Source organism: Typopeltis vanoorti, chromosome 21, assembly GCF_054136105.1.
Source record: "Typopeltis vanoorti isolate ZY-2024b chromosome 21, IOZ_Tvanoo_1.0, whole genome shotgun sequence".
Classification (NCBI taxonomy): domain Eukaryota; kingdom Metazoa; phylum Arthropoda; class Arachnida; order Uropygi; family Thelyphonidae; genus Typopeltis; species Typopeltis vanoorti.
The window spans coordinates 18,902,499-18,927,415 of record NC_143569.1 but is presented as its reverse complement, the minus strand read 5'-3'; the positions used below and the strand labels follow the sequence as shown (position 1 = coordinate 18,927,415).

The 24,917-nt window shown below is 36.4% G+C and overlaps 1 protein-coding gene across 2 annotated transcripts in view; it reads right to left on the bottom strand.

Moving 5' to 3' along the window:
- Positions 1-24,917, bottom strand: part of LOC150094659 (NPC intracellular cholesterol transporter 1-like) — a 495,369-nt gene that overhangs the window by 269,652 nt on the left and 200,800 nt on the right. For both annotated transcript variants that reach the window (XM_090411343.1, XM_090411344.1), the window contains 2 exons: positions 17,876-18,055; positions 9,047-9,107 (listed from right to left, as the gene is read on the bottom strand). In XM_090411343.1, the coding sequence (XP_090267469.1) occupies positions 9,047-9,107; positions 17,876-18,055 (241 nt within the window). The remainder of the gene's footprint in view (positions 1-9,046; positions 9,108-17,875; positions 18,056-24,917) is intronic.

The following is a 24,917-nucleotide window of genomic DNA, read 5'->3' as shown; positions in this document are numbered from 1 at the left end:
AGGATATTAAGGAACAGTAATTTTTTGTTATCTTCCAGTTCAAGAGTAAATTTTACTTTTTCATGCAAGCTGTTTATCTTTAAATATCTTTAGATAATCTTGTAATTGAATTAAGTCATCCACTGATCCTGACCAAACATCAAAAATATCATCAATGTAAATAATCATCAAGTTTTTGGTTTGTTGTGATATTCTTTAGTGGAGTTAATTTCAAAATTTCTATATCATCAGCTAAGGCTGGTGATATAGAAATTACAAGGCATGTCTTTCATTTTGTTCTCAATGCTTACCATGAAATATGAAGAAAGTGTTTTCAATACAGTGTTTGAATATCTGTGTCTGGTGGGAAAAGATTTTGAAGAAGATCCAAACATCCTAGGTACATTGGTGAAAAGACTGACCACATCTAAACTAGCTGGGATGGCTGAAGGCTCTATATTTAAATCTTTTACCCTTTCAGCAAATTGTAAGCTATTCTTCACGTATGATTCCATCTTTCCTATGTATGGAGCTAGAAGGTTTGATAGATACTTTGTCAGGTTTTGAGGTCTCTCTCCAACCTACTACCAGATATAGTGAAATATGCTTTTTATGGATTTTTGGTGCTCCATAAATTCATCATCAAATTCCTGATGTACCCTGAAGGGATGTACAGGATATGATAGTACTACATAAAAAACTTACATCATTACTAACTTCCTATCTACAATTTTCCTCCAAATCAGTCTGTTACTTGTCAAGACTCCAACATTATCAGATCTTATATTTCTATCGTCTAAGGCACTTTGTACCATATCAATCCACCTATATCTTGGTTTTCCTCTGGGTCGTTTTGCTGCCAACCTGGCAGAGAACACTTGTTTTGCTAATCTTATCTCGCCCATTCTGTTTAAGTGACCATACCACCTGAGATTAGTTCTGCTAATGCATTCCTGGTTGCTGACAATGTCAAGTTCTTTCCTAATATCCTCGTTTTTAATATGATATTGCCATTGATGCCATCTGTTCATACCTCTAATATTCAATACAGTCTCAGGACTCTCATATCTGCGGTCTCTAGTCTTTGGTCAAGTCTTTTACTTCTGACCCAGCTCTCAGATCCATAAGTTAAAACTGGTTTGAACACTGTCTTGTATACAGCTAATTTAGTGTTGCGAACTAATTTCTCTCTTATTCCATATGAATTTATTCAATTGACTTCCTACCATACCAGCTTTGTTGATTCTGTTGTCTATTTCCATATTTAATTCACCATCTTCAGTAAAAATCGTGCCTAAGTAGCTGAAATGTTTTACTTGTTCCACAGGTTCCCCGTTCACAACACAGTCGACATTTTCAATGATTCTGACTATTTTCATTGTCTTTGTCTTTTTATTGCTGACCTTCATACCATATCTATCACAACAGCTATTCAATTTGGTCAGAGAATCTTGCAAACGTGTAACAGATTTATTTAGAATTATAACATCATCTGCATAAAGCAAAGAGCTGACATTAACATCTCCAATTTTGATATCATGTTTAATACCACTTTCCTTCATAATGTGATCCCTATAAATAATGAATAACAGAGGGGATAATGTACATCCTTGTCTCACACCACATTTAGCATTAAACCATCTTCCTGTACTTCCTTCAATTCTAACTGCTGACTTACAACTCAAATAAAGACTAAGTACTGCTTGATATAATGCCCCATTGACACCATATAACTGCAGCGTATTGAATAGCTTCTCTCTTGGCACCTTGTCATATGTCTTTTACAAATCGACAAAACTTAAATACATATCTGTTATATTCTCATTCTTTCTCGACAATTTGTCGTAAAGTGAAGATCTGATCCTCACAGCCTCTATTTGGCCTGAATTCAACTTGTTCTTCACCAAGCTTTTCTTCCACAATTCTTCTCAACCGTTTCTCAAGTATACTTGCATAGATCTTGCCAGGAACACTCAGTAGGGAAATACCTCTGTAATTCTCACATTCAGTTTTATTTCCCTTTTTATATATGGGTACTATGAGAGCTCTACTCCAATCATCGGGAATTCGTCCCTCTGTCCAGGCTTTCTGAACTATGCAGTGCAGCCACTGTAAGACTCTTATACCACCATACTTCAGCATTTCTGGTCGAATATCATCTACTCCTTTCCACATTTCAAGCCTTTGATGGCTTTTTCTACTTCAAGTATGGATACGTATTCCTGACTGCATGCCTGGTCAGTGTTTTTTACCACTGTGTTGTCATCACTGCTTGTTTCATTTAGCAGTTTTTCAAAGTAATTACTCCATACCTCAAGGATATCTTCTTCTCCCATTTTCATGTCACTTTTATCATGTCTAACTCCTTTTACAGCACTCTTTCCTCCATTCCTAAGCTTCTTCAACAACCTCCAGAATATTTTCCCACCTTCTTGATATTTATTTTCTATATTCTTGCCAAAGTCCTCCCATGACTTTTATTTAGCTAGTTTTACACAGCGTTTAGCATTCTTGCATTTGTCCCTATATTCTCTAAGAGCACAAGCTGATTTATTTGACAGAAACTTTTGATATGCTTTCTTCTTTTCCTTCACTGCCTCTTTAACTTCCTGTGTCCACCAGGGAGTTCTGATTTTTTTATCCTTGCAGACAACCTCACCACATGCCTCTCTGGCAGAATCAATCAATGTTTTCTTCAGAGTGTGCCGATGAATCTCCAAGGTTTGATTCCTGTTATCAAACTCTTTCATTTTTTCTTCAATAATCTTTCTGTATTTTAGTCTACAGTTCACATCTGAGAGCTGCTCAACTTTTATTCGCTTTAAAACTTTCTTACATGTCATTCTTTTCAATATGAAATTCAATTTTATCCTGCTCAAGACTTAATAGTGATCACTTCCAATTTCAAATCCTCTGTACACTCTGGTGTCCTGCACCAGATAGAAACATCACTATCAACAATAACTTAGTCAATGAGACTTTTCTTATTCCTTGCCTCTTCTCTCCATGTGAATTTTTGCACATTTTTATGTTGGAACATGGTGTTAGTAATAACCAGTCCATGTCCTGAGCAGAAATCCAACAGATATTTGCCATTATTATTAGCTTCTCCAAATTTTCCCAAAATATTTTTGCATGTTTGACAATTATTTCCTACTCTGCTATTTAGATCCCAAACAAGGACCAACTTTTCTTTTTTCATTGTGTCAGTTGCTTTTTCTAAAGCCTCAAAAAATTCCTCCACTTCTACCTTAGTAAAACCTTCTGTGGGACCATAGGCACCAATAAGTCTCATTGTTCCAGTTCTCCATTCTCATATTTGCCCACATTACTCTACTTGAGACTGACTGCCATTCAAGAAGATTAGCCTCGTATTTTGTGTTGAATACTATGGCTACTCCTTCTTTTCCTTGATTGTCATTGCCTGAATATAACATTTTGTATTTATTGCTCAGAAAGATCTCACCAGTTTTGGTCTTTTTTGTTTCAGTCACCCCTATTATGTCGATCTGGTACATATCTAATTCCTTAGCTAGCTCCATTTCTTTGCCATTTAGGCTTCTTACGTTGATAGTACCGATCTTTAACTCTGGTGATGTTGAGTTTGGGTTTGTTTTCAGATTTGTTCCAGTAGCTGACTTTTCACTGTTCACCCTGGTTCTCTGGCAAAAACAACAGGGGCCTTGTTTAATCAGGCGACGACCCAGCCGGCATGAAATTTTGTCATGTTGTACCATCATTTTTTATTTTGGTTTAACCAATAAGAATACAATTTGGTCGGCTAAATCCCAAATTGCCAGCCCATCCTCGTTCATTCAGTATCAAAGTAGATACCCAACAGGGTGCACCACGAGAAGGTGAGGATTGGACATTACGTCAGAAGCCCTGGTCGGTTCTCTGCATTCCTTTAAAGGCTATGTGGAGGTCTTCTCCCAGTTATATTGTTTTGACCCTTAAGAACCCCATATTTCTATATAATTTTTAAGCGATTTTTTTTTTTTTAGGTGGAATGTTATTCTTGGGAGTTAAAGCCACATCCAGACAAATGCTATTAGCCATTGCGGTGCAAGTTCATAAATGCCATATTCCATGCTCGTGAATTTCCAAAGTGGGCAATCTTTTGGATATGATGGTGAAATTATGCCCATGACAGTGTGTTGATTGCGTCTTTTGCCTGTCTGTGATGACAGATTCATCAGCATTCTCATCATAGCTGCAGTTGGGGACAGTTTCATTTCATGGATATCTGGTCCATAGAAGGCAATTTGTAAGGATATTAGTTCTGTTTTGAGTTACAATTTGAAACCGTTTCCACAATTACTTAGTTAAGAAGTGGGTGCCTGTCACAGTTATAATTGTGCTCTGATGACGCTGAATAGAAAGTTAGCAAAATATTAGTGAGTTTAATAAATGTCTTTTTTCCCTCTCAGTGTTCTTTATATGAAGCATTATTATGAATGTATGATTCTTAGTTTTATGTGATGGCCTGATTATACCATTGAATTTGCTCAGACCATTCAACTTTTGTAATAGTGGGAGTACAGAGTAGTGCTTTACCCTGCTGTTAGTAGAAATGTGGGCATACTGTGAAGTCATACTTTATAAAAAGTACGATATATCCAAACCTGCTACAGGGTTTCAGAACTGTATATACATACATGTGACCTTTTGTCCTTTACTGAAGGTGATGCTTGCCATTAATCACCCCTTTGAGGTGAGCAGAAGTTTTATTCATAACAGAAGTGTACTGCTTCAAGACTCTGAAGCAGAGTGTTAACAACTGATTAGCACTGATGTAAACAGAAACTAGTTGAAGTTGCTTTCCTTACTATTACTAAGCATCTTTAAGAAATTAAGGACTGCTGAAGTCTATACTTTTGTGATTTTTATCAATACAGAAGTTGGCTTTTGGAAATGCCAATTTCTGTATTGATACTACCATAATGGTCACCATATTATCATATCACCAACTACCATAAGGGTAGTTGGCTTTTGAAAATTGAATGCAATTTTCCAAATGCTTTCCACCCAAGCATCGTGCATCTTTTAATTTCATCCATGATATTTTGTTCCATTGATATCTGTTGTCCTAAGTATATGTAATGATCTACTTGTTTAATTTCCTCATTATTGATTTTTATTATTTCTGGTTGGACATAGCTATTGAACATAACTTGGGTCTTCTTTAGGCCTGCTGTTCTGCTAGCAATTTGGAGTTCATGGATACGAGTCTGTAATTCATGTGCAGTTGAAGTAAAGATAACTATGTCATCTGCAAATTTAAATGGCTTAAATATCTTCCATTTATCTTCAGACCTTTCCCTTCCCAATCAAGAAGCTGAATATTTCTTCTAGGCATGCTGTGAATAATTTTGGAGATACTGTGTCACCCTGTCTTATACCTCTCTGTATTCCCACAGTAGAGATGTTTCCATTGAAATGAATTGCTGCTGTTGCATTGGTGTGTGCTGATTTGATGGTTCTGATGTAGGGCTGCTCCGCTTGTTGGAGCAGCCCTACATCAGAAGTATTAAGTATTGCACAAATTTTAAGTGAATCAAAGGCTTTCTCGTAGTCAATAAAACCAAGACATAGTGATAATTGATATTCATTACACTGTTCAATAATCTGCTGTACACCTTGAATATGGTCCATTGTAATAAAGCCCCTTTGAAAGCCTGCCTATTCTTTTGGTTGTGCTAGGTCTAGAGTCGCACAAAGCCTATGAGCTAAGACTTTTGTAAACACTTTGTAGACCACTGATGGGTCGGTAGTTCGTCAAGTCTTCTATCTTATCTTTTTTATGTATCAGAATTAGGGTAGCCTTCTTCCGTTTTGTTGGTACATCATTTTTCTTCAGGCATAAAGTAAATAGTTTTGCCAAGAGTTTGTAGATTATTTCTCCACCTGTTTTTAGAAGTTCAGCTATAAACTCCATCCTAACCTGCAGCTTTCCCATTTTGAAAGCTTTGGATGCTCTGCATAACTTCTTCTGGTAGAATCTGTGGTACTTCAGCTGTGTCGTAGTTGTCTTCTTCATTTAATTCATCATCCTGATATAATATTGAATAGAATTCTTCAATTCTTTTTACTATAGCATATCAATCTCTGGTGATGGTCCAATCTTGTAGTTTTGACTGCAACCATCTGTTTGCTGTTCATCAATTGCTGTTTGGCTTTTTTGAGACTACGTTGTTTTCAATTGTTTGTTGTATGAGTTTACAATTGAATTTTCTTATTTATTTTGTGATACGTTTTCTGATTGTTTTGCACAATTCAGTGTATTCAATTTTATTCTGTAGTTAATAGATTGTTTCATTTCTCTTCATTTCTTCAGAGATTTTATCTTGTTTCTGTTCTGTGGTACCAGCTATTTCAAGTGAGCATTGTAAAAGGTTTAATAAATTTAGTTTAATCCTTTATCCAAGTGTGAGCAAACTAAGTTTGCATCTGAAAGTATCTTCAAGACTAGGCTAAGGTAGTACAACACCAGGGCAACTCCTTGCAAAGGTGGAGCAAGCTACCAACACTCCTATCTCAGTATCTCCCATAATGCAAAACACATCTCCTTGCGGATATGTCTAACGTTATGCATTAAGGGAAGGGCCACTACCCAGACTAGTTTTGACCTTCATTGAGGTCTCTTCAGTGGGAGCCAGGCCCAAGTGGAGATACCAAGCAGAATTAGCAAGGTCATCTCTACCTATAGGAGTTGCCAAATGGTGTACCACCCTTTTTTTAATAAATTACTCTGGATTTAGAGAAAGATGTTGAAAGTTTATTTTTCACTTGGTTAGAGTATAATAAATTTAGTTTAATCCTTTATCCAAGTGTGAGCAAACTAAGTTTGCGCCTGAAAGTATCTTCAGGACTGGGCTAAGGTAGTACAACACCAGGGTAAAGGTGGAGCAAGCTACCGAAGAACATTAGACATATCCACAAGGAGATGTGTTTTGCATTATGGGAGATACTGAGATAGGAGTGTTGGTAGCTTACTCCACCTTTGCAAGGAGTTGCCCTGGTGTTGTACTACCTTAGCCCAGTCCTGAAGATACTTTCAAGCGCAAACTTTGTTTGCTCACACTTGGATAAAGGATTAAACTAAATTTATTATACTCTAACCAAGTGAAAAATAAACTTTAAACATCTTTCTCTAAATCCAGAGTAATTTATTAAAAGAAGGGTGACACACCATTTGGCAACTCCTATAGGTAGAGATGACCTTGCTAATGCTTCTGCTTGGCATCTCCACTTGGGCCTGGCTCCCACTGAAGAGACCTCAATGAAGGTCGAAACTAGTCTGGGTAGTGGCCCTTCCCTTAATGCATAACATTAGACATATCCACAAGGAGATGTGTTTTGCATTATGGGAGATACTGAGATAGGATTGTTGGTAGCTTGCTCCACCTTTGGAAGGAGGCCCTGGTGTTGTACTACCTTAGCCCAGTCCTGAAGATACTTTCAGGCACAAACTTAGTTTGCTCACACTTGGATAAAGGATTAAACTAAATTTATTATACTCTAACCAAGTGAAAAATAAACTTTCAGCATTGTAAAAGGTTTTGGATAATAATGTCATTACTTTCTGATAGATCAGCATTGTCATCTATAATAAGATGTTTAAATGTATTGTTCAGTTCGTGTTGGAATATATATATTTTAATGTCGAGTTTGTGTACATCTATGTTTTGCTTTGATCTTCAAAACATTTTTCTTCTTTCTTTTTGGCAGTTTATTTGGATTTTACTGAGTACCATACAAAGGTCACTTCCAATGTTGAAGGTGTTTATAACAGAGCAGTCTTGAAAAATGTTTTTCTTACTGCTGAGGATAAAGTCAATTTCACTAGTTTTTCCATGTCCACTTTCTATGTGTTTTTTTTCTTGAAAAAGGAATTCATGATATACAGGTTTTCTTTTTCTGCAAATTCTATTAACCTTGCTCCTCTGTCATCTCTCATGCCATAACCAAAATTTCCCATTGAGCTTTCATCTGAATGTTGAATACCAATTCTAGCATTAAAGTCTCCCATTACAATTCTGAAATGATGTTTACCTTTATTGTAGAGTTGGGATACATCATGATAGAAGACTTCAATTTCTTCATCAGTATGACTTACTGTTGGTGAATAGACTTGGATGATCTTAAGAGTGTATCTTTTTGAACAACAATACTTGCTATTCGATCGGATACACTGTCAAATTCTATTATATTGTTCAGTTTTTTGTTGATCAAGAATCTAACTCCACTGACTCTTTCCTTATCTTGGCCTCTATAATATAGTATGTCTCCATTTTTTAATCAAAGTATTTCTTCGCCATTATGTCTGACTTCGCACAGTCCAAGAATGTCCCATTTTAGTCGCTTTAGCTCTTCAGTTAGTTCAGTTAGCTGTGCTTCACAGCTCAGAGTCCTACAGTTTAATGTTCCAAGGTCTAGTTTCAAATGGCAGCATGATCTAGTTACCTGGGGATTCTTAGCACCCTCTGCCTTCATGCTTAACTGCGTGCTGCCATAGGTAGTAACAATTCGGCCTCCAGGGAATGAGGGCAATTTTATTTCTGTAGGATTCATCTTGGAAGGTTAGGCCATAAATTCACCATGCTGGCCAAGTGCGGGTTGGTGAATGGCAATATTTTCACATGGGATTGGCAGTCCCAAAACCACTGGTTCATGGCTCTTTATTCAATATATTCAGAGCTGCTCTGATATCCAACGGATTGTAGTCAGGGTTTCCCCCCCATCTGCCACCTAGGGGACACGCTCGGTAGCCCGTGACTATATATATATATATATATATGTGTGTGTGTGTTGAAATAGTCATTTGTTATCTGAAAAAGATTTTTGTAAAACAGCTATGCGACTATACATTATCACCCCACACCTTTACAAAACAATGTTCTTCATATTCCCTCCCCATTCTTCTGATCATTAACAATCAACTCTTACATAGGAAATTTCTTTTTTTCATCATGAACATTTAAATTCTTCTTTGTAAAATAAAAATGAAAATCATTTTAATAAAGAAAGCAATAAAAATATGCTTTTAAAAATCAATAAAAGATACCTCAGCTTTAAAGGCTATTTCCATATTTTCACTTGAGATATTTTTCATGAATTCAATAAATCTAGAATAAATAAAAAACAAACTGCTTTATATTAATTTCAAAAGAATCTTCTATTATTTATATTAATTTCAAAAGAATCTTCTATTATTTATATTAATCCCTAAACATAAACTGAACTGTATAATATGCTATTAATATAAGAGGACTGGAAAAAAAACTTGAAATTTCATGTGATAAGTTTGAAACAAAATCATGGGTGACTATTGAAAATGTTCTAACAACTTTATTAATATGCATAAAGGATTTAACAGATGTCTATGCTAATGTGCAATGGGAATCTCCATAGAAATCTATGCTAAACAAGCTACAGCATGAAAGGGTGCCGATTAATGAACTAGCATAAACAGATTAAATTTCTTGGTAAGACAAATATACCAAATGCCAGAATATTGTGGATTAAGCAATGCAACTTATCTGCTTGATACAGCCATAAAAAGCAATGCCGTGGCACAGCATTCACACCAGAACTGCCTTCTGACTTCAGCAGCTTCTTTTCAGGAAGGGCCATATATCAAAGTTGTCATTGCAGCAGAGCGAACAGCTCTATGATATGCACCATATGTTGTCAATTTAAGTTAAATATAAATGAATCAACAGTTAACAAATGAAATAAATGATATCAGGAATGATTTTTTTTTTAATGGATACTGGAAAATAGCACTTTGACATGGAACTTCAGTTGTACTTTATAGAAGTGCATCATTTTGTTATATAATATACATGCATCATATGTAGTTATCATATTGGACACATTACTGTATATGATATGTTGTTTAAGTTATTCCAGATTATACAGTGAAGATACTACTACAACAACAGAATTAAAAAAATATATTCAAGAATTCAACACCCCCCAAAAAAGTTTGATAACTGATTCTCAGAAGTGCAAAGTCAATCACTATGTAAATCAGAGATCATTTGTTATCAAGTGTTTGGCTAAATAGACAAAATCCACAAAATATGAAATCTAATGAACCATGGTTTATTTTTTTTTGTGGTGAATTTGGTACTATTAACTAAAAATGAAAGAAGTCAGTACTGAAAAAGTTCCAGATAAATACACAATTAATACACAGAACAAACTCTTTATACGAAGGGAAACTTTTACTTCCTTCTACATTCTCTGTATTAACAAGTATTCCTGTATATTCTAAGAGGAATGGTGACTGGCTTCTTTTCTGTAAGTCAGTATCACAGCACCCATCTTCTGTGCAAATACCTTCTCCACACACACACACATGTTCAAGAGACTGTGGGGAAAAGGATTATTATTATTATAGTAGAAGTAGTTATTATTATAGTTGAAGTGTTACATTTGGTTCCCATGAGGTGCTGCAATGACAACTTTGTCACTGAATATTTTCTTTACATTTTTTTTCACAAAGCATTATCTTTTAAAACTTTTTTTTTTGGTTCTAATCAAGTCAAAATGTATCTTTTTGTTATGAAATTAGCTACATTTATTCATTTATTTTATTTTATTTTTATAACTGCATTCTAAAGAGGATTAAAATGGGTGAAAGTATAAATGATTCTGGTCTATGCAATGTTTAAATGTCTCTTCTCCTATTCCATTTAATCACTGTCTACTTAAATTTAGAATGGTCACTGGCAACTATAGTTTCCTTGGCAACGTCAGGCAATGAAACAGCAACAAAGATTAACTCAGGTAAAGTATGTTTATCACATAATGGCTTCAGGCACAACAGCAACTTTAAGTACTGTACCATCACTAATCATCATCATCATGTGTATCAAGGATTTAGGCCTAGCATGGCCTGTTCTAGCCTTAGAAATCATCGTTGAATCGTTTAAGAGGATGTTCTGATTTTCTTTTTCCTAATGGCTTGTACTTTAAGGCTTGTTTTGGTAATCTTTCTGTTTTCATTCTTTGAACGTGTTCCATCCATTTATGTTTATATTTTTTTAATTTTTTCTATTACTGGTTCTTGGTTTAATTCTTTCATAATCAAATAGGGTATACTTTACAGTTTTTCTGATAAACTTCATTTCTGCTGTTATTAATCTTTGTCTTTTTGTTTCACTGTCCAGATTTAGCTTCCATACATTAAGACTGGTTGGGCTAATGTATTGTATACTTTTAGTCTGGTTTGTTTTTGAACTAGGTTTGGTTTAAATATAGAGTTAATGACACCTGTTATTTTTAAATATTTTGCAATTTTTACGTTTATATCTTTTTTATTTTCATATGTGATCATACATCCTAGGTAGTTAAATGAATTCACCTGTTCTAAGATCTTGTTATCTATTACTATTTTAGTTCTTGCTGGATCTTGTCCTTTAAAGGCCACAGTTTTTGATTTTTCTGTTGATATTATCATACCATAATCTTTGGCTATCTCATTTAGATCTAAATAGCTTTTTAGATCTAAATGAGATCTAAAACTTACATATTCGTTTAGATCTAAATGAATATGTAAGTTATCTTCAGAATTTGTAATTATTATTTGGTCGTCGGCAAAAAGGAGAGTGCTTAAGGTCACTGTAGGAGAAAGTTTAATACCTTGATGTAAATTTTTATTTCATTTTATTATTATTTCATTTAAGTAAATATTAAAAAGAGTTGCTGAGAGGGGACATCCCTGTCGGACCCCTTGGTTTATCTCTCTCGTATATGATAGCTCGTGATTTAATCTTATTTGTATTTGATTATTTTCATATATACTTGTGATAGCTTTCAGGATATTATTTGGTATTTGTCTTTCTTTTAATACGTTACATAATATGTTTCTTTTAACTTTGTCAAATGCTTTTTCAAAGTCAATAAATGCAATATGTGTTTCTAAATTGTATTATCTTCTTTTTTCTATTATTAATTTTAGGCAAAAGGCCAGGTCTATACATGATTGTTCTTTTCTACATCCATTCTGTACTTCTAAAATAAAGTTTCCAAAATATTTCATTAGTTTGCTATTTAAGATTCTGCTATATATTTTGTAACAGGAATTTAGTATACTGATACCTCTATAGTTTTTAGGGTCTTATCTATTACCTTTTTTACAGATAGGAATCGCAATTGCTTTTTCCATTCTATTGGGGGGATACCAGCTGAATAAATTTTATTTAAAAATAATAAGAGTCTTCCTTTGAGTCTTGTTCCTGCATATTTATATAGTTCTGAACCTAGCTTATCTTTTCCAGGTGATTTTCCGTTTCTTGTTTCTTTTAGGTTGATTTCTAATTCTTCTTTAGTTATTTCCTATTCATTTTCGTTAATTATTTGCCAGCTGTCTTTTTTTAAAATATTTGTCTGTCCACAATTCTGTGTAGTAATTTAGAAATTCTTCTAATTTCAATTTGGTGTTTAATTTTGTTTTCTTTGGTATCTGCATTTAAATGTTTCAAAATCTTATACACATTGGGTCTTATTTTATATAAATCATGTTCTAAATTAGAAATAAATTTGTTCCATGATTCTCTATGTCTTTTTTTCTGACTTCTCTTTTAGCTATTGCTCTTATTCTTTTATATTCCATTTCATCTTCTAATCTTTTACTGCTTAACTATTTGTAGTAGGCTTCTTTTTTCTTTTCATCACTAATCATATTCTATTCCCTCAGTCATACAGCTGGTGGGGGTAGCTATGTGCTACCATACTAGGGAAATGATTATGAGCAAGGTGGTTTCCCGTTGCCATCCTTGCCGTATTATTATATCCTCTGACTGTAGCCTGTGCATTCATGGGGTCAGTTTACCTGCTTGCAGGATGAAAAATCCCAGATAAACTGGTGGAAAAAAATCCTGCTGTCCATGCCCAAGACCAGTTAACTTGGCTATGGCTGAGGAAGATCCTTAAGCTCCTCACATCGTCGAAGGGAATCAAACCTAGGACACTCCATCCCCAGGCATATCGCTGTGAAGCGCATAGCCAATTGGCTAACTGTATGGACTAATCATATTACAACTCATTAATGCCAACAATCAAGTTAAATAATTCAACCTATTGTATCAGTTCTAAGACACATTATCTATCTGCTACTTTTATTCCATACAGGTTATGGAAGGGAGGTTATGTTCAACAGGACATAACCTGCCGAGTCTGGAATGTGCTAATTAATTAGCAAATTAATCCAAACAATTAAAACTAAAAAATTAAAAAATGTAAAAACTGTCAAAAGTTGTATTTCTACTCCTCCTTGTCTACAGACAGATCAAAGGTTGCAAAGTTCAGTTGATTTTCTCCAAATCTAGAATATGGTTGTTTCAAAGGTTTCTGAAAGTCAAAGAATTCTGCCTCAGTAGATGAAAATATAAAGTTGTTTCTCATTGTTTATAATCCATGAGAATTTCAGTCCAAACAAACAAACAAAAAGGAAATGAAACTTCAATGAAGCATCTAATAAGTAGGATGGCAGTGTGTCAAGATAATGAAGATTGCTTAGAGGCCTAGATGACATTTCCTTAGACTAAAAGAAAACCATTTGCAGTGAGAATCCTTGCTTGGCATATCACAGGCTTTCATAAAAACAACCATACCTTATGAAGATTGGATTAACAACTGATAGGTGATGTGTAGTGTACAGCATTTGCCCATTAGTGGCCTTGATGCACACTATTTCCACTATAATTCATAATCTAAAATGTACCATATATTATGAAGGAAAGGCATTAAACCTGACATCAAAATTTGAAATATTCAACTCAGCTCCTTAACTTTAGCAGATGATGTCATACTACTAAATAAAATTAGTGCAAGTTTTCAGGACTAAATAGAACTACTGCAACAATTTTGATATGAAAATCAGCAAAGATTAAAAACCATGAAAACAGGAAGGAATATGGAAAACATCAACTGATCTTCTCAATAGAAAACCCACAGAAAAAGTGTAATACTTCAGCTGTGTGAATATAATATTTAGTAAAGAAAGGTGAGATGAGAAGAGCAGAAGAGAAGATGAGCGATGGACCACCATACTAACGAAATGGATTTCAAAAGTAGGGAAATGAGGGCAAGGACATCCTAAAAGAAAGTGGAGTGATGAATTGTCAAATTTTGTCAGGGAAAATTGGTCAGCCATTGCTAAGAACAGAGAAAGGTGGAAAGAACTGGAGCTTCGTCCAGCAGTGGACAGAAAATGGCTGAAAAGAAGAAGATGGGCAAAATTAGCCAAAACATTAAACTACCAATATACAAACTGTTCAAACTAAGTTTAACAAATGGATAATATAGAGTGGGTTAAAAATATAGTGACAATAATGGTAGAACCATATTAAAAATATACATACCAAGAAGGAACTTTACATTGTCATACAAAATGTGTGAAAACTAATCTGAGGTAGTATGACTGATTATATAGAATAGCACAGGAAAGGCCACATGGTCTGAGCATCAAACCAAAACATGGTTTGATGCTCAGAAACATTTTTGGTGTTAAAAAACACTTATAATTTCATCATTATGATAGACTGATAGATACTCTTGTGTTTCTGGCATTCCTATTCTGCAAAGTAAGACTTCACAAAGGATAAAAAATCTGACCAGTTAATAAACCTGTTGTTCAATTATTTATTTTCGTGGTGTAAATTATTTAGTTAAAGTGCAACATGAATGTAAAGCGGCACATAAACCTAAACACTTGTTAATCTGACCTGCATTTGTATATCAAGATGTAAATCTTATATAGGAAAAATCCAAATTTGATCCATAATGATTTATGTGAGGTTTATGAAGAAAATTTTAAGAAATCTTGTCAAAAAAGATAAAAATAGCTATATCCAAAACATCTGTAAAGAAACAGAAAGACACTCCAACTCTAATGAAACAGCAGATTTATTCAAGAAGGTTAAGGATATAAACAAAAAATTCAAACCAAAACTTAATATAATTGCAGAGGAAAATGGCAAGATCTTAAATGACACCAATGACATAGCCAGAAGATGGAAAGAGTATGGCACATACTCTTCACAAGGATCCAGCTATTCAACAAGAAGACGAAGGAGCTATGGAAACAGAACTGGAGATCCTCATAAGTGAAGTAGAACAAGCAATCAAAAAATTAAGGAAAAACAAAGCCCCAGGTCCTGATTCAATACCACCTGAAATGTTGAAAAACTTGGAGAGAATGCAGTCAACTGGATACACGATTTATGCAACAAAATCTGGAAGATGGCCGAATGACTGGACCAATTCCACCATTATACCAGTCTACAAAAAAAGGCAAACACAACAACTGTGAAAACTACCACACTATTGCCCTTATCTCACATATCAGCCAGTTTTTACTACACATTATTAAGGAGAGATTACAAAGTTTCATAGACCATCAGATCTCAGAATAACTGTATAGTCCAGAATGTATTTTGTTAAAAGAATGCATAGTTTAACAAAAAGCATACAATATGCAGTTTTGAAATGGCTCACAGCAACATAATTACAGTGAAATATAAATTAAAGATGCCAAGAAATGATATTCTTGGTTTAATCCTTTACCCCAGTGTAAGGAACCAAAGTTTGCACCTGAAGTATTTTCAGGACAGAACAACTTGTACATAGAAGCTAATGACTTCACATTGCTTGCCTTAGTATCCCATAATGCAAAGCACATATCTTTATGGACATGTATAATGCTATGCATTATGGGAAGGGTCACTACCCAGACCAGTTTCAACCTTTATTGAGGTCTCATCAGTGGGAGCCAGATCCTGAGGTGATACCAAGATTGAAGTAATGCAGAAGTCATATTTCCATATTATGAGTAGCCAAAAGGTGTCACACCTTATTATTAAACTATTCTGGATTAGAAATAGTTGTTGGAAGTTTTTCCACTATACAGAAGTCATTAACTTCTATATACAAGTTGTCCTGTCCTGAAAATACTTCAGGTGTAAACTTTGTTTGCTTACACTTGGGTAAAGGATTAAACCAAGAATGTAATTTCTTGGCATCTTTAATTTATACTATAACCAAGTGGAAAAACTTCTGACAACTGTCTCTCATCCAGAGTATTTTAATAATAAGGGATGACGGCCTTTGGCTATTCGTATAGGGAAATAGGATTTCTGCATTACTTCAACCTTGGTATCAACTCAGGGTCTGGCCCACCACTGATGAGACCTCAATAAAGGTCGAAACTGGTCTGGGTAGTGACCCTTCCCATAATGCATAGCTTTATAAACATAATCAAAAACATAACACTCGACAAAGACGACTTATTAGTCAGTTTTGACGTTTCTGCCCTTTTCGCTAATGTCCCCATCAGTGACACAATTCTCCTACTACAGAACAAATTTCCGCCCGACATTACGGCCCTCTTTGCCCACGTGCTAAAGTCCGGTTACTTCGTGTGGCAAAACAAATTCTACCTACAAAAGGAAGGTACGGCCATGGGCTCACCATTATCCCCCCCCCCCCCCAATCGCGAACTTCTACATGGAAACCTTTGAGCAAAGGGCTCTTGATTCCGCCACGCTTCGACCGACAATCTGGCTCAGATACGTTGACGACGTGTTCGCGATCTGGCCACACGGTCGACAAACGCTAAACACATTCCTCAGCCACCTAAACAAACAACACGAACGCATACAATTTACCATCGAAATCGAAAACCAAAATTCGCTCCCATTCCTAGACACACTAGTTACACGTCTTCCTTCAGGCAATCTATCCTTCACGGTCTACCGAAAACCGACACACACGGGCCAATACATACATGCGAATTCATATCACCACCCAGCACAAAAATATGGAGTCATAAACACCATTAAAAACAGAGCCACAACTATTTGCTCTAACCAGCAGGCCCTGAAACAAGAACTAAAATCATTAGTGACACATTCATAAACAATGGCTATAACAAAAATACTGTCAATAAAATACTCTATAAAACCACAACAAAAACGAATCTAGACTACAGTAAAACCATAGCCATCCCATACATTAAAGGGTTATCAGAAAAAAATCAACAGAATCCTACAACATTATAACCTTAATGCCACCTTTAAACCACCCACTAAACTTAAAACCATATTCAGCTCCTCTAAGGACCCTCTCCTCCCATTAGCACATCCTGGAGTCTATTGCATCCGCTGCACCTGTAACTTACCGTACATTGGTGAAACAGGACGGACAATCCCTATACGCAAAAAAGAACACATTAGACACATTAAATATAACCATTATGGTGAAGCAGGCCTCTCAGACCACGCACTCAACACCTTACACCAAATCAACTGGAAAAGCACCTGCTCCTTACACCGTACAAAAACATGGTACGAAAGAAAATTTAAAGAATCCTGCGAAATCCTGATAAACCACCCAAATATCAACAATAAAGATGGTATGAAAATTCCAAGGATCTGGATGGCACACATTCAGCCAACCTAATTTGAAAGATTCAACACAAGTCAGGACTCTAGCCAATCTGCTATTATTAGAAACCATTCCACTCCAACTGGCTGGAATGATGTTAATATAATGTTAATATATGTATATAGTAGACAACACAAAATAATAGGACTTTAGCGTTGATGTATAATTTTTTTTTTTTTTTTTTTTTTTTTCCACCAGAGGTCAGGCCAACAATTGTGGTAGCGGTTAGTCAGTGTCTTTAACGAACCAGTATGATTGTAGTATAGCTTGTTTCCTGTGTATATTTGTACGCTCCAGAAGATGACCTTAACATAAAGGTCGAAACGTCGAATTGTAAAATTTTAGTAATAGTAAACTAAAGTTTTTATTCAAACACGGTAGTTGTCTCCATAATTTCCAAAAATGCATCAAGTACTAGATTATTTTCTTCAAAACTTACACTTTTTCCCATGCCAAGGCATCTTTATTTTTTTCTGGATCATTGTAATTCTTTACTGGAATGGTGATAACCAATGCACTAGCATTGGTGTAATTCTGGTCATCATATCCACCAACTATGATATCAACTGAATCCACTGGACCTCCATACCTTGCAAAACAGTTCATATCAGTTGTAGCTCTAAAAAAAAAAAAATAAATAAAAACTTAGCACTTAACTCCAAAAAATTGCAACACATTTGTGGAGATTTGAAAAGATAAAATTGAAATATAATTGAGAAAAAAAAAATAAAAAAAAAAAAAAAAAAAAAAAAAAAAAAAAAAACCTTGATGAATCAAATTTCTTTTAAATACTAACATTAAAAATTCATCTGAAGATAATTAAATTCCTGATTAAATTTAATTAGTGGTTTACTTGGAATTTATCTGTTCTGAAATACAAGCATGCTAATGTTTACACAATAAAATCACTTATCATAAATTAAGAATTGTTTAATGATTAAAAAAATCATTTCAAGTACAGTATTGTGAGATGTACCATATAATTCAAAAAGTTTAATGAAATTGTTATTATTTCAATATAAAAGAGTTAATAATTATCTCACTGAATCATCAAGCTATTTTTCACTATGAAAATTTCTTGGGGAAGGGGGGATATGGAAGTGTTGGAGATAATCCATTTTGGTCACTCACTCTGGATCCAGAGTGGGTGAACAAAATGTTGATTACTCTACCTCTCTATGACGACAGACTAAAAGGTTTTCAAATTATAAAGTTTAGTTGAGAAGTGAAAAATGGGATATGATAAAAAATAAATAAAATAAAAACTTACTAAAGAATTTTTATAGAGTAAATGTCAAAGAAATGTTCTAGCATGTGACAGAACAGGAAGGAATGAGCAAACACTTTTAGAAGAAAGACATTAACAATGGTATGAAGCCTATAATGTTCTGCTTGTGGAGTGTCAAATGAGTAGAATGGGTTGCCAAAAGCAGCTGAGTTCTGCCAGTAAATAACTTTAAGCATATATATGACACCTACTGTGTGAATGATTAGTGTTGGCCACTCACAATGAATCTTCAAACTCCCCAAAGGTTCTTACAGTTGAAAAATTTGTTTTGTTTGCAAGCAAAAAGAGGCAAGTATAATTATCTTCAATGTGCCAAATTCAAATGGTAGCTCAAAATTTCCCCAATGCCATCCAGTTTTTCAGGAATCAAAATTACATAGTGACATTCTAATCACATTTCATATGAAAATACAGCATAATTATATGAAAATTTACTTAGTTTCGCAGTCAACTGCTTATAGGTGACAATGGTTGGTTTGATAAAAAACCAGCAAAAAACCAGTTTGCAAGCATATCAGAGTTCCACTGTATTATTCAAATGTATTATTCAAGTTCAAATTCTTGTATGGAACAACAAAAGAATACCATTGTTCCATACAAGAAATATCCTGGATAAGACTTAGGAATATTGCAATCAATCTACTCTCAGAAAAACAAAATGATTTCAGACATGGAAGATCATAACTGCATTTTGTTATCAAAAAAAGATATCACGAATAATTTGAACAGTCTTAACTTTTTTCTTATCAGCATAAATTCTACGATAACAAGCAAAATGACTCTCCAGACCTCGGCAAATAAGCAATAAAACATAACGAAAAAACATGCAAATATAATACATGATGGTACAAATTAAGTGGATATTGAATCCAACATTATTTCATAGCCGAATGTAGAAACTACAGGAGTTTCATGCCAAATATATAGAAACTAAAGGTTTCGGCAGATGCAAGCATAAGCAACCTTATGGGCAACTCCTAGTGAAGGTGGAGTAAGCTCCAGATCACTTTCCTTAGTATTTTCCATAATGTAAAGCACATCTCCTAGAGGAGATGTATAATAAATAAGCCTCTGGGTCTCCATTTCAGTAATACATGATAGTTTATTATTTTCAGTTACGATCTAGAAATTATTGAACAAAGGAGCGTCAATCAAAACTCTTGCCACGTATATCATGGCCACAATTAATTTCGCCACATTAATCAAATCCCACATTAAGCAAGGGATATCTGTATATATCTTCTGTTTCATTAATAAATCTGTCCTAAGAATCTTGTGAGTTTTCGGTACTATGGTTTTAGCTATATTTCTTCTATTTCCTTTGTATGTTTTGGGGGTAATGATTTGTATGCCATTTGTTTTTCTTTTATAGTATTTTCTATATCCGTATTCTACATTTTTAATCTTTTTTGTTTTAATCCCCCTCCCCAGAAATTCAGAGGCTGCATTATGGAAAACTTTATTAAAGTTTTCCATAAAGATATACTTTGTATACTTGCTCGATTTCTTGTTTTTTCTTATTTACTTCCTTTCTCCATTTTGCTAATATTTCTATTTCATATATTTTTTTTTCTTAGTCATCTTTGATATTTTGCCAATTTAAAGAAACTACAATGTTACACATATTTTTTTATTTTTGTCATTATATTTGTCAACAACAGAACTTATTTTACTTAACAGCTTGATTTGTAACTTTTAAATATTTCGAAATACAGTATGTGGGCCTCCATTTGTACTCTTGCCCTGAGAACTGCAAATGTTAGGGAAGGGTCAGAGTAACTACCCAGTTTTGATCTTTAATGAAACTTCAGATTTCCAGGATGAGATTTCATTAAAGGTCAAAACTATATTTCTTTATACTTTATACTGCTGCAAATTTTTGTTGTTTTATACTGTTTTACTACTTTTAAAAGTCAGTTTCATATACAAGTAGTAAAACAGTATAAAATAAAAATTTTAGTGCAGTATAACAGACTTGTAATCAAGTGAAAAAAAAACTTTCTCACAACTATCTTGGATCCAAAATGTATTAAAAACACACATGATGCACCTTTATACTACTTTTATATATATGCACATGATGATTAATACTTAAGGAAGTTAAGGGGATAAAAATCCCTTATTATTTTACAGCCAGTAATGCAAAACTCTAAGATCGAACACTACGATCTAAGAGTTTCATGCCGATGAATCCAAGCGTAAGTGACCACCTGGTAGTACCACACCAACGCAACTCGAAGCAAAGGTGGAGCAAGATCCCTCACTATTCGTATAGTGAAGGCATGCAAGTTCTTTTCACTTAAACTTTGATATCATCCAGGTCTAGCTACTCACTGATGAGACCTCAAAAAAGGTTGAAACCAGTCTGGATAGTGACCTCACCTCATAATGTAAAGCAATATTACATCTCCTAGGAGCTGTGTGTTTTTACATTATGAGAAAATATCAAGGATAGTGAGGGAGCTTGCTCCACCTTTGCTTCAAGTTGCCTTGGTGTGGTACTACCAGGTGGGCACTTACGCTTGAATTCGCCAATAATTTGTCGGCATGAAACTCTTAGATCGTAGTTTTCGATCTTAGAGTTTCGCATTACTGGCTGTAAAATAATAAGGGATTTTTATCCCCATAACTTAATTAACTTCGCCAGAAAAAAATAGCCATTTGGCTTTTCACTTAATACTTAAGGAATTGAGAGCATACACTAGAAATATAAATTAAATCAACTTTAATATATACTTTCTGATATTTCGGCAACATCACGTTGCCATCTTCATGGGAACTTAAGATAAAGACACAAGCACGCAAGTACTACATAACAGCAAATGAGAAACAAAGCGAGGAAGCTACCGTTTTCCTAAAATCCTGATGGTGCCCCCTGGCAGGCTATATTAGGTATTCTTGGCCTTTGGGCTGAAGTTCTTCTGATGCATGTTTCCCAAATTTGGGGTAGTCTCATGCATCCAAATCTGTTGAGGTTTGGCATATTCATAAGGGCTGAGGCTGATTCCGTGAATAGTCTTTCATATTTGAACTTGCTGCGGTGTATTACTGTGGCTTTCTTCCACCTTATTCTGTGGCGAGTATCCAGAGCATGGTCTGCAAGCCCAGAGTGGCTGTACTGGTGAAATCGGATGAAGTCCTTGTGTTCTGAGATTCTGATATTTGCTGTCCTGCCTGTTTGGCTAAAGTAGGACAATTTACAGCTGCAAGGGACCTGGTATATACCAGGTAGGTCTAGGGGAAGTGGTTGGTCTTTAGTGGAGTGGATAAGGGATGCCAATTTTCTGTATGGTCTGTAACAAGTGGTCAAGTCATGTTTTTTTAGGATTTTGTTGATTTTTTCTGAGGTGCCTCGGATGTAGGGAATTTATGGATTTAGAGTAATCTTTTTTGTGAAGGGGGTGGTGGGGGGGGAGGTGGGTTGTGGATATCTGATTTTAGTATTTTTGGGGGGGGGGTAGCCATTGACTGAGAAAGTGTTTTAAGGATGTGATTTAGTTCAGCAGTTAGCATTGGTCATTTGAACAGATTAGTTTAGTTCTGCCTGTTGAATAGTGTCTTAATAACTCCATATTGTTGTGGGGGGGGGGAATGTTCGTGAATGTATCTGCCTGTATGGATGGGTTTTCTAAACTCTGAGAAAACCAAGGTACCATCAAGTTGGTGGGTGACCGGTGTGTCTAGGAAGGGGAGGCTATTGTTTTCCTCTTTTTCCAGGGTGAACTTAATTCTAGAATGTTGGTTTTTTTAAGTGTGTTAGGAAGGAGAGGAGTGTATCTGGGCCATGTGGCCAAATAGCGAACACGTCATCAACATAGCGAAGCCATATGGTAGGTTTCTGTGGGGAAGAGTTTAAGGCTTTCTCTTCAAAAGTCTCCATAAAGAAGTTAGCCAAGGGTAGGGAAAGTGGTGAATCTATGGCTGTCCATAGATTCACCACTTTCTATCTGTTCATAGAATTTTTCTTGCCAAACGAAATAGCCTGAGTTCATTGTGAACTGAAATAGGGCTGAGATATCAAGAGGAAATTTAGCTTGGATTAGATCTAAGGTTTCTTTGAGGGAGGACATTTGTGAATAAGGAAGAGACGTCAAAACTGACCATTATGTCATTATGTTGAAGTGTAAGTTTTCTATACTGGCTTGAAGTGGGCAGAGTTTTTTGTGTGTGATGGTGTGTTGCCAGTATAGTGTGAGAGTGCTTTAGCTGAATATTTAGCTAGTTTGTAAGTGGGGGAATCAATGGCATCCACTATGGGATGTAATTGCACATTTTCTTTATGTATTTTCAGGAGCTCATATATACAGTGTGTGTGGGGGGGAGTCTAGAGTTATATGGTTTTAGTCTGTTAGTAATCTCCACAGGTCAAGAAGTGACCTTCTTAAGGAGCCTATGGGGCCTTCTAATTTGTGAGTTGGTGGGATTGTATTCAATGGAGAGGTAAGTAGCTCAATCTAATTGTAAAGCCTTAAGCTTACCTGTGTAGTCAGTATGATTGAGTAGCACAGTGGCGTTCCCCCTTATCCACTTTGGTGATAACTATTTCTTTGTTTTTCTTCATTTCCTGTAGAGACTTGTATTCACTAATGGATATGTTGGTTTTTGGTGGTTTTGCTTTTGTGAGAACACAAGCTACATCCAATCTAATATCGTAGCCAATGTGGTTTAGAAGGTGGTGAATACCACGTTCAATCTGGATCATTAATTCCGCGGCCGGTAATTTCCTAGGAGCAATTGCTAAGTTGTGACCACGTGACAGAGCGTTGAGTGCAACACACCATCGCACATAAAAAAAAAACTCGGCCCACTTCAAAGCCAGTATAGAAAAACTTACACTCTAACATAATGGTCAGTTGTGATGTCTACATAAAGAAGTTGGCTAAGGATTGGTGGGGGGTGGGGGGGGGGGGGGGTGGGGGGGGGGGGGGGTGGGGGGGGGGGGGGGTGGGGGGGGGGGGGGGTGGGGGGGGGGGGGGGTGGGGGGGGGGGGGGGTGGGGGGGGGGGGGGGTGGGGGGGGGGGGGGGTGGGGGGGGGGGGGGGTGGGGGGGGGGGGGGGTGGGGGGGGGGGGGGGTGGGGGGGGGGGGGGGTGGGGGGGGGGGGGGGTGGGGGGGGGGGGGGGTGGGGGGGGGGGGGGGTGGGGGGGGGGGGGGGTGGGGGGGGGGGGGGGTGGGGGGGGGGGGGGGTGGGGGGGGGGGGGGGTGGGGGGGGGGGGGGGTGGGGGGGGGGGGGGGTGGGGGGGGGGGGGGGTGGGGGGGGGGGGGGGTGGGGGGGGGGGGGGGTGGGGGGGGGGGGGGGTGGGGGGGGGGGGGGGTGGGGGGGGGGGGGGGTGGGGGGGGGGGGGGGTGGGGGGGGGGGGGGGTGGGGGGGGGGGGGGGTGGGGGGGGGGGGGACCATTTGAGACAAATTTTTCCATGGGCTTCTCCAGAGATGAATAACAAAGGCAAGAAGATCTCCTTGATTGACAATGGTAGAATCCATGCTGCCAATCATTTATTAGTCAAGCATTTTCAAGGAAGCATAGGAGTTCAATGTTGATGGTCCTCTCCACTACTTTTGAGCAAAATGAGGTAAGAGAAATTTGAGAGGAAGTTGTATGTGGACTAATTTCCATGCTGTAGGAAAGTGAGATATGAAAGTGTAAAAAAGGTAACAAACAATGAGAGTTACCTATGGAGAACACACCATTAGGATGACTGGAGAAATGACATCAGGGCCAGGACACTTTTTTCTAAGTTGGATAAAATTCTTATTTCTTTCTGACAAAAATGGTCAAAAAGGCCACTGTGTGGAATGGTTGCTGAATATTTGCCAGGATCAACTGTATAGGAATTAGAGAAATAAAAAAGCTAGGAGGTTTGTTTTTTTCTCTTGGATGATGATTATGCAATACAACCATCTGCGTGTAACAGTGATAGTAGCAATGATGGACAACAGTTATGGACAATGGCTTTGGTAAGAGAACAGAAGGCATGACTGCCATTAGAACATGATACAAGTTTCTGCTTTACTCTAATTCAAAATCCATTTCAAATGACTTGATAATTTCTGTTTAACATGCTTTAGTTATGCAGAAATGGAATCTTGAATATTCCAGATGAGAGCCAGTTATGGTATGCTTGTACAGCATAACTGGCTTGGTACACATTTTGGAGAACCAAGATTTAGATAACAGGCTGAGAATCTAAAGTGGG